At 36.1% G+C, this 11,242-nt stretch overlaps 2 protein-coding genes across 2 annotated transcripts in view; one reads left to right on the top strand and one right to left on the bottom strand.

Annotated features, from left to right (window-relative positions):
* Window positions 1–1,776: 1,776 nt before the first annotated feature.
* gpx1a (glutathione peroxidase 1a) lies at window positions 1,777–4,052 on the bottom strand. Its single transcript, XM_084100476.1, has 2 exons — window positions 3,122–4,052; window positions 1,777–2,419 (listed from the first exon to the last, which is right to left on the bottom strand). The coding sequence occupies exons 1-2, from the start codon at window positions 3,344–3,346 to the stop codon at window positions 2,069–2,071; spliced, it is 576 nt and encodes a 191-aa protein (XP_083956602.1). The 5' UTR covers window positions 3,347–4,052; the 3' UTR covers window positions 1,777–2,068.
* Window positions 4,053–4,069: 17 nt separating this feature from the next.
* tex264b (testis expressed 264, ER-phagy receptor b) overlaps window positions 4,070–11,242 on the top strand; it is a 47,320-nt gene continuing 40,147 nt past the window's right edge. Inside the window, 3 exon segments of the mRNA XM_084100475.1 lie at window positions 4,070–4,229; window positions 4,232–4,269; window positions 4,272–4,553. Coding sequence (XP_083956601.1) covers window positions 4,208–4,229; window positions 4,232–4,269; window positions 4,272–4,553 — 342 coding nt within the window. The 5' untranslated portion in view covers window positions 4,070–4,207.

Genomic DNA, 11,242 nt, shown 5'->3' with positions numbered 1-11,242 from the left:
CAGATGAACCGTGTCATCATTTATTTAACAAAAATAAAGCCAAAATGGAGAAGACATTGGTGACAAACTAAGTACATATATATAATTCAGTTGCTTGTAGAACCAACTTGCAGCAATAACTGTAATAGTTTTCTGTATGATTTTTCAGTCTCTCATATAATTCTGGAGGAATTTTTGCCCGCTCTTCTTTACAATGTTGCTTCAGTTCAATGAGGTTTGTGGGCATTTGTTTATGCACAGTTCTCTCAAGGTCCCGCCACAGCATTTCAGTCGGGTTGAGGTCCGGACTTCGGGTTGAGGCCATTGCAACACCTTGAATCTTTTCCAGCCATTCTCTAATTGCTAGTGTGCTTGGTATCATTGACTCAATTTTGACCAAGCTTTAGCTGTCGGGACAGATGGCCTCACATTTGACTTCTTTGGTAATACAGAGGAGTTAATGTTCGACTCAAAGACTGCAAGATGCCCAGTTTGTTGTGGCTGCAAAACAAGCCCAAATCATCATCCCTCCACCACAGTGCTAGACTGTTGGTTTGAGGTGTTTGTGCTGAAATGCTGTGTTTGGTTTTCTCCAAATGTGGCGCTGTGCATTAAGGACAAACATCTCCACTTTGGTCTCGTCTGTCCAAAGGACATTGTTCCAGAAGTCTTGTGGTTTGTTCAAACCTAAGCTGTGCTGCCATGTTCTTTTTAGAGAGAAGAGGCTTTCTCCTGGCAACCCTTCCAAACATGCCATAGCCTACTTGTCAGTATTTTTCTGATTGTATTGTCACTTTAACATGTTAACTGAGGCGTGTAGAGTCTGAGGCGTAGCTCATTTCTGGGAGCATTGCACGTTCTGACCCTGGGGTGAATTTGCTGGAACATCCACTCATGGGAAGATTGGCGACTGTCTTGAATGTTTTCCACTTGTGAATTATCTTCCTCGCTGCAGAATGATGGACTTCAAATAGTTTGGAAATGGCCGTATAACCCTTCCCAGATTGATGGCAGCAACAATTGCTTCTCTAAGATCATTGCTGGCATCTTTCCACCTTGGCATTGTGTTAACACACACCTGAAGGCTCCTGACCAGAAAACTGCCAAAACTCCTGCTTTTATGTTAATCGAAAGCATTTGATTAGAAGCTCCTGACTGCTACTTAACCTCTTAATTCCTATGGAAGCAGAAAGGCTGTACTTAGTTTGTCACCCATGGCTTCTCCATTTTGGCCTAGTTTTTGTTAAATGAATAATGACATGGTGCAATATGTTATGTGTTGTTGTTCATTTACCTCATTTTAAGACCAAGGACCATATGATTTTTTTATTATGTCCTGATACATAAAACCAGAGTTCAATAGGTTGTCCTTTCTTTTTTTCATGACTATATACTTGTATCAAAATTGTTGCAGATTTTGCCTATAAAAATTCTAAATAGCAATGAAAATACTGTATCATTCTGATTAGGTGAATGTCTAGATTCTGCATAAGCATGATATTACTATACTTCAGTGTTATACTGTGTGGACAGTCATTTTCAGTGTTTATGCTTGGTCGTGCTGACACTGCGCAATCTAAACTGGATTCAGTTTTATGCTGATCATTAAAACCAGTTTTATTTAGTTAAAGAATTCATTGAGCATTATAACACTCATAGCCCTGAACTTTTTTCAGTGCGTGTGCGTGCGTGACTTAAAATGGAAGAAAAATGTGGAAGTGAAAATATGAGGTTTGTCACTTGATCTGCTTCTGTTTTTTTTTCAGTGTGAAACTGTGAAATAAGGAACAATATGAATTTATTTTATTCTTTTATTATTTTTTTAGTTAAAAGTTGAAAGATAAAACCTGAGCTGTGCAGTTCATGGATAAAATACAACTATTATAATAAACATTTACAGTTACATCAGAAACTTCCCTCTGAAAGGTTTAGGAAGCATCTTCATTAAGTAAACAGTCGAAAAAACAGGCGCACTTTAATCATGTCTGCACAGTCAGCATATATCAAACAACAGAAGCAATGGCTGCATGAGATATGCAATGGACGGTTTATCTTGCGCGGCCAAACACGAGGAGGACGGCTGCCAGGTTTACTTCGTCCTCTTGAGAAGCCCTTTGATATCTCCTTCGATGTCGCTGGTGAGGAACCTTCTGCTGTAGCGCTTGAACGGTTCCCCGTCCGGGCCGATGAGAAACTTCTCAAAGTTCCAGGAGACGTCATTCCTGCTCACGGGACTCCAGAGGATCAATTTGGGATCACCCATCAGGGACACTGCGTCGTCACTGGGCTGAGGGAGCTTCTCCTTCAGGAACACAAACAGAGGGTGGGCGTTCTCACCGTTCACTTCCATCTTCTCCAAAAGCTGGAATTTGGGCTCGAAGCCATTTCCCGGACGGACGTACTTCAGAGACAGCAGAATTTCATCGTTCTTGCAGTTCTCCTGTTAAGCAATTAAAATTGCACAATATGTTATGCAATAAAGCAGATATCGGCATATGAGCATGAAATCAGTTGAACAAACAAAAAAATCAAAAATTAACAAAGCTTCACTGATAGCGATATAGAGGTCAGCATATAATATTTTTTTATCAAAGCAATATCAAAGCAAACCGCTGAAAGCTTTCCAGATGTACAGACATCCTAGAACAAAATGAACATACATATACATATACATATATATATATATATATATATATATATATACATATACATATAATACACATATATATATATATATTTATATATACATACATATATATATATATATATATTTAAGATATTACAAAAACCTGTAATAAACTAAAAAATATATATTACATAGTTCATTTATTTTTAAGTATTTCAAATATTACAAATATTTACTACATATAATCAGTGTAGTGTATAACAATAATTATTTCAATATAATTTATTATATTTCAAAAATATTAATATATATATATATATATATATATATATATATATATATATATATATATATATATATATATTAGGTTTAATATGTAGATATCATTAAAAAAATCTGAATGATTTTTTTATTTTTTTTTAAAGCATTTCTCTTTCAATTCATCACAGAGTGCATTGAAAAATGAGTAACTGATGAATGAATACTATATGAACAATACTGTGTTGGAAGTCTCACCTGATGTCCGAACTGGTTGCAGGGAGCGCCCAGAATCACCAGCCCCTGGTCAGCATAGCGGCTGTGGAGCTCGTTCATCTGGGTGTAATCCCTGACCGTTGTGCCTCAAAGCGACGCCACATTTTCAATAAGCACAACTTTTCCTTTGAGAGACGAAAAATTCAGGAGGTCCCCTAACAAAAGTTTGGCGGACAGATCATAAAACTTCTTCACGGTCCCTGCCATGCTCGAACACGCCGTTTACTCTTTAGTTTGAAGAGTAAATGCTGCTTGTTTTATATCAACAAACCTTGAGTTGAACCTTGAGAGGGGAGGGAACCAACTGCGTATGTGCGTAAATACAATTCAAGGAAGTGCATGCTTGTCTCGTGCCGTGCTGCCATCTTCGGTCAAACAAAGACTCATCAGATCTCGGTTCCTTTAAGAATCGAACTTGTGAGAAGGTTCGGTTCAATGAGCCGGGGAGTCTCGAGACCATAGACATCATGTCTATGCTCGAGACCGTTGAGAGTGATTCAGCCCGAGTGAACCAATGAGAACCGATTCGATCGGTTCAATAAAATTATCCTATTATAAAGAACGATTCGTTCGCGAATGGAGCATCACAAGTCCGTATTTATTCTCTTCTGTGTATTTTTAAAAACGAGAAATATAAAAAAGCATACTATAAACAAAGGACAGCCCAAAGGTTAATTAAGTAAAAGCCAGTTCAAACCAAATTCCATCAACCCCATCGTTATGCTATGTGAAACCCGCTTGAACCATTTCGAAAACCTTTCTGTATTAAATTGTGAGTGATATGTATTAAAAAAAAGTGTAATAAATGTTTAGAAAATAGACACGACACTCTCTTCCATTTAGGCGGTAGTATATCTCCCACCCGTATAGCAAGATAATGGTTGCGTCCAGGAAGCTCGAGCGCGACTGTTCTATGTTTAAGGAAGTGAATCTGCGCTTTTGAGTGGCTTGTGTGCCATCTTCAACTAAATTTTGATTTCTAGTCATAAATCCTTTAATCTGAGTCCATTTCACCTTTAACCAATGCAGTCGCTTAGTAAAACCCACATAGCCCGGATGGTTTGCTGAATGAATGAACCAGAGAGTCTGTTATACAGTTAAAAGCAGCTCTCGGTTATTATTTCACACTTTAACCTCACTTCAGCATTCAGCTGACATGTGGGAATGGCAGATTTCGAGTCTCATAGGCTTGATCTCTCTACTTCTGTTTCTCATAGCTGTATGTTACATTTTGTACTCTGGACTGACTTCTGAAATCCATATCAGGACTGGTTTACCCCCGTTCAGGAGCATCACTATAGCCTATAAATACAAAGTGGGACCTTATAAAAACTGTGGGTCCCTGTTCAAAGAGAGCCGCAGCATTGGACCCAAGCTGTCATGCATTGGGATCTTCTATGATGATCCAAAGAAGGTGAGTAGACTGTAGAATGTAGAATGAATGAGGCCAGTAGTGCAGCCTTTATTGCTATGAAAGAAGTCTCTTATGCTCATCAAGTCTGCATTTGTTTGGGGGAAAAAGCATCATATACAGCATAGACTATATCAAAAAGACAGGGAATAAACATTAATATTGTGAAATATTATTAGAATTTAATGGTTTTCTATTTTAATATAGCCTACTTTAAAATCTTATTTATTTCTGTGATGCAAATCTGAATTTCCATCAGCCATTACTCCAGTCTTCAGTGTCACATGATCCTTCAGAAATCATTCTAATATGTTGATTTGATACTCAGTTATTATCAATGTTGACAACAGTTGTGCTGCTTAATATTTTTTGGGGACCTGTGATGCTTTTTTCAGGATGCATTGATGAATAAAAAGTTTAAAAAAGAACCGCATTTATTCAAAATAGAAATCTTTTCTAACAAAATAAATCTCTACTATCACGTTTTATCAATTTAACACTTCCTTGAATACAAGTATTAATTTATTTCAAAAAAAGAAAGAAAATAAGTTATTTGACCACAAACTTTTGAATGGTAGTGTATATTGTTACAAAAAATATCTAGCCTAATTTAAATAAATGCTTTTCTTTTTTTTAACTTTTTATTCATTAAAGAATCATGAAAAAAGTATCACAGGTTCTAAAACAAATTATTAAGCAGCACAACATTGATAATAAGCAGCATATTAGAATGATTTCTGAAGGATCATGTAAAGGATGAGGTATGTTAAAATAGAAAACCATTAGGCTATTTTAAATTGTAATCATATTTCACAATGTTACTGTTTTTTTGTTGTTGTTTTTTTTCCTGTATTTCTGATCAAATAAATGCAGCCTTGATGAGAATAAGAGACATCTTTCAAAACATTAAAAATAGTGATGTTTCCAAACTTTTGACCGGTACTGTATGAAAACACACACACATAATGTAATATATGAAATATAATGAGAGTTGAGTGATGACGGCTGTGGGAATTAGAAATTGATATATATAGAATCGATGGCTGCACAATATATCGAAATATCGCAAATGCATATATCGCAATATGCATATCGCAACGGCTTGCAATAACTGAGGTCATGAACAAAAGAAAGAGAAAATCACTCAATGCTCTTGGCTAAATAACTTTTTTAGCTTTAATAAGAATCAGTATATATTTAATTCATTCATTGAAAACTAAGCAATGTTTTATTTCTACATTTGATTATTCAGTTTATGTTGTTAAATAAACCAAATGTAGACCTTCCTGACACCCTAAACCCTGTGGTTTACACTGATGTTAAAATAACACTTCTTATGCTACAGTAAAACACTGCTGTTCACTTTCAGAAGTTGTAGGAATGTTTTCTTGTCACAAAAAGAATATGAAACACGTATGTAGGTTATATAATTTTAAATATATTTGAAAGATAATTTAAGTTTATTATACACACTTTAAGCATTATCGTATCGCATATCGAATATCGCATTATTTAATGAGTTGTCGCATATTGCACTTTTCTTCAATATCGTGCAGCCCTTATAGAATCAACTTCTAATTCCCACAGGTATCATCACTCTCATTATATTTGACTAATATGTGTCATGTGTAAAATACACAGTTGTGGCTTCAGAGCAGCCTGTGCTGTTTCCTGTTTACTGAACACTCAGTATGCAGAGCTCAGCCTCAGCACATCCAATACATTACACATGCATTAACCTTTAATTCCCTCGTGAAAGTAAATTAGTTCAATTAGTTTAGTGAATTCATTGCATTTAAATTTGCTGTTTAGTTTGTTTGTTTGATCGTGTAATCCATAACATTTCCCTTCAAGTAGTCTAGTCCAGCCTTTCTCAAACTTTTTTCAGTCAGGGCACCTTTCAAAAGTGCATACAATCTCAAGGCACCCCAGTGTAAAATATAATTTAAAAACACTGCATAACCCAAATGTAAATGCAAATTTTATATATATATATTTATCTAAAATGAATTTACAATTTTATTAATCCGTTCATATGTTTAAAAAGAAGAAGAATGTATTTATGTAAATTCAAATATATTTATATATGAAATGTCAGATTTTTTTTTTTTTTTTTAGCCTACGTAATTTTTTGGCGGCACCCCTGACACAGTCAGGGGCAGAGGTGGACGAAGTACACAACTTCCTTACTTGAGTGAAAGTATAGATACTACTGGTCAAATATTACTCCGTTACAAGTAAAAGTTGTAAAGACTGATTCTTACTTAAGTAAAAGTACAGAAGTACTCGTTTTTAAAAATACTTAAGTATCAAAAGTAAATGTCAGTGCATTGTTTTATTATTGTTGTATGTAATACTTAAAGTACCGTATGCCTCTGAATCTACGCCTGCCTACCCTCATATCAATATCACATTTATTTCTAGAGCACAGTTCCAGTAGTGGGATTGAATGTGAGATTGAATAAGTCACTCAATGACGTCCACAATGGTTTCGGACACCCAAATGGCTGTTCCCTCAAATATTGCCCTATTTAAAGTTTTTTGGCTTTTAGTATGAATATCATCCCCCAATATCATCATGGCTCGTCAACCCGACTTTTATTTTCAATCAATATCCAACGTCAATCTGACGTCGGGTTCTGATGTCAATCAGATGCAGGGTTCTGACGTAAACCCAACTTTCATTTCCAACCAAAATGCAACCCCTGCAACCAAAATCATCCACTGACTGATGTTACTTTCTACTCAGGGACCTTGACAGAATTGTAGTGGAGTAAAAAGTATGATATTTGTCTTTCAAATGTAGTGAAGTTAAAGTAAAAAGTTTCCGGAAAAAATAATACTCAAGTAAAGTACAGATACTCAAAAAGTGTACTTAAGTACAGTACTCAAGTAAATGTACTTTGTTACTGTCCACCTCTGGTCAGGGGGCACCCCAGTGTGCCGCGGCACCCACTTTGAGAAAGGCTGGTCTAGTCTCTTACAAAGGTCTCACAAGAGGGATTTCATCATAGAGATTTTATGCACACTAAGTTTCTGTTGTGATATTTCTTCTATTCAGGTTTATTCATTTATAGCTATTTCAATGTGAATTGGTTATTGAGAAGTATAATTTCTGACCAGATATGACCATTTGGAGATGTTGGTCCTCATACACCACTAGATGGAGGTGTTGATATATAGTCATGTTTTGCTCTAATGTTTATTATCCAGTTGACCATGTGGGGGGTAGAAAATGTTTCTGATATTCTGATATAATTAGTTTATCTGTTATTGTGTTGCTCTTATCGCCTATAATCTCATTTTATCATATATAATCATGATGAATTGCATTACATTTTCTAATTTGCCTGCTGTACACATATTTCTAATTTGTATCTCGCTGTGTTGATGCATCATTACTAAAGCCAGAGAATTAGTCATGGCTATTACATTATAAAACCAGTTTCGACTGATTACATTTTACATTTATTTGTTGCAGAGGTGTTCTTATACCAAAGTAAAAGTGGTAAAATTAAAGGAATAGTAAAAAAAAAACTTTTTCATTAATTATTTACCTTCATGTAGTTCCAAACCCATACGGCTTTATTTCACACACAAAAAAAGTTTTAATAATGTATTAATTAGGAATTAGGACGCTCTGATGTTTAACTGACTCCACCAGATCAGTTTGACCAGTTTTATCAATCGAACGAGCGGATTCATTGTCAAGATCTGACTTGAATGATTTATTCATGAATCTGGCATTGCTCCTTTTAAAGCTTGAAAGTTCCAGTTCAAGTTTGCCATTCTTTTTAATTGCTTGGAAAAGACCACATTAATCACAAAAAATTCTTGTTCCAAGAAAAGAAAATCACCTCAAAAGTTGGAAATATACAGTAGTTCCAACTCCCAATGGTGTTTCAATGCTGAATACAAGTCAGAACAGTTTATTTAAGAGATGAGTTTAGCTTATGTTGTGTCTATTATGAGTTTATTCACATAGTGAAGTCCTAGAGGAGCTAAATTCTGATGTTGTTTGTCTTCAGTCTTCGGTTGTTTGTGTTCAGTTTCAGTTCGGTACGGTATGAATTAGAGAATGTGGATGTAGGGATGCAGACGATCGAAGCGGTCTAGGGTGTATAGTTTGATTTAAGAGAAAAAGCACCAAGGTTATTATTGCATGAACCCGAGCATGGACCTTTACCTCAGAATGTCATAAAGAGGAAAGCAGAAAAGGTAAAATCTGTCAGAATTGTTGCCCTATACCTACATACTTCACTTGACCTTAATGCCCTTACACTTTTAGGGAATATAAATGAGCTTATATAACTTCTGTGACTTTTCATCTGACATTCAGTGGCTCCAGTGACCCTCTGGGTTAAATCACTTTTCAAGTTGTTTAGTTCTCACAAAGTTTGCAGCAGTGTGTTTTATTTGGGATTTGGGAATGTATTTATATTGATCTATTTATGTATGGATTTATCTGGCAAAAAAACTCAACAGGAGCTATTGCAAATGGAGGTTCAGTAAACATGGTTTCTACAGCAGAGGCAGAGCAGAAACCCACCGTCCTGCTCAGTTTGTGTAGGTTGACGGTGTTGCTGGAATTATTTCTTGACTCGTTTGGCAAAGAATATCTCTTGGTTTTCCTGTTTGTGCACAAGACCTTCTTGATGCAGAACTTGCATCACATTTCTCACACCTCCTGCCCACCTCCTTCTCAACTGGTTAAATCCGTTTTCATAGCGTTAATGTGTACTCAACCTCCCACCAGAAAGCCCTACTGGAATGGAGTCGGACTCTTGAGTGACAGCTCGGCCTTACTTTCAAAGCCTCGTTGTCAATGACAGACTGTTTTTTTTCTTTACCCAAGTCCCCAATTAGCAACTGTCCAAAACTCTACGCATACAGCCATGGCCAAGTTCTGATCCAGTTCAGCTAATTGGCATAATGATCTCAACTCGTTGAGAGAGGAGCCTGGGGTGCTAAACCCAGGGGTCAGAAGCTCCTAAAGGCTGCTGATAGAAAGTAGAGAGAGGCAGGAAAAGGATTGGAAAACAATGAACTCCTCTGGGATGAAAGATTTTACCACAAGGATTGGCGTGACCACCCTGGTTCCTCAATTTCGGATTCACTGACTGCTACTGTAGTCTGCAAGCCCTCAAGCTTTTGGGAACTTCCTCTCATCAGGCCAAACAATGCGGTGGAAGTGGAAGCTCGTGGATCTGAAGATGGTTGCCATGGATAAGAAGAGCCGGGGAGACTTCTTCACATGCCGGATTTTGTGAAGGGCCATGAAAGGCATTCCAGTCCCTAAGTGACGGAGAGTTTTAGGGTTTGCTCTTTCTCTGTTCTTCACGTCTGCTTTTTGAGAGTCAGTCAAAAAGATGAAAAGAAAAAATAGGCGCACCAGATGCTTGTGGCGAAGGCTTTTATTAGAGTATAGGTGATGGTGACTGTTGTTGTAATTTGAGTAGTATTTCTGCTGGATTTTTGAAGTATGTGCATTGTGCAATTGTGCACGCTGGTGCTAGTATTGCTCATTCCTTAGCACAAGAGGAGGGGTTTGCGATGGTTCTGTGTTGTGAATAGACTGCACTGTCAGAGAAATTGCCAAAAATCTTTTTACCTTATATTTATATTTAGGTTAGTTCAGCCAAAAAAAAACAAAAAAAACAATTCTGTCATCATTTACTCACATTCATGTCATTATTACATTATTATATAAAAAATATTTTTTAGGTAAAAACTTCGGTTAAACTCAAAAAACGAATATTAAATGTTGCCTTGTCAACTAATTGAATAAATCAATTTAAGTTGATGTATTAAAATGATTAAACCTGAAATATAATATATAAAAGCTACACTGTATAGAAATATATATTTAAAAAAAAAAAGTAATCAAATAAACGACAAAAGCACAATGAAATTACTAAACTGAAACTAAAATGAAATGAAAACTGAAAATTTTAAAATAAATAATTAATAAATACTATGATAGTATATAAATAATACTAAAATAACACTGGTTCACTACCTGTATGGCTTTAGTCCCTCTGTGGAACTAAAAAAAAAAAAGATATTTTGAAAGTAATTGGGGTTTTAAACAACATTGGACACCATTCACCATTGGGTAACATTTTTTACACATTTTTCTGACAGTGTGCCTTACAGTTACTGAAAAGTTTGTATTTTAAAATCACCCGTGAGGTACGTACTTTCATGCTTAGTAGCTTGCAAATATATTGTGTGTTCTGTGACACCAGGAAGTTAACTTCAGAGAATTTTTTGATTGAAAGCGAAATTGATATTCTGGCTTGTAAACAGAAAGATGCCTTGATGCCTTTAACTCATGTCAAAGATGGGCCCTAACTAGAGTGCTTTCTGTTCTTGACAACTGTGAATTATTTAATGAACTTGATAGCTTATTGAGATCATCTTAACGATTCATCACTCCTGATGAAAACTGACAGTGACAGAAATGATAATGTCAACAGACTGCTATTTTCAGTAAGGAACTTAAGCATCCTGTTGTCAGCAGACGTCTCGTAACAGAATTCCAACTGGCTCTCGCCATCAAAACTATTAGTATTTTCACAGCATCCTGGCTGTCTGAGGATGGCAGGAACATGAAAAGGCAGTCCACTGTGAAGATGCGGATAGCGGCAGTGACAGCGAGGGGGAAGGGGAGATGCGAGAGCTTTTTAAAG

The sequence above is a fragment of the Abramis brama genome (assembly GCF_963993115.1).
Source record: "Abramis brama genome assembly, chromosome: 23".
Lineage (NCBI taxonomy): Eukaryota > Metazoa > Chordata > Actinopteri > Cypriniformes > Leuciscidae > Abramis > Abramis brama.
Note: the sequence above shows the minus strand (reverse complement) of the source record. Positions and strands in the feature narration are given on the sequence as shown.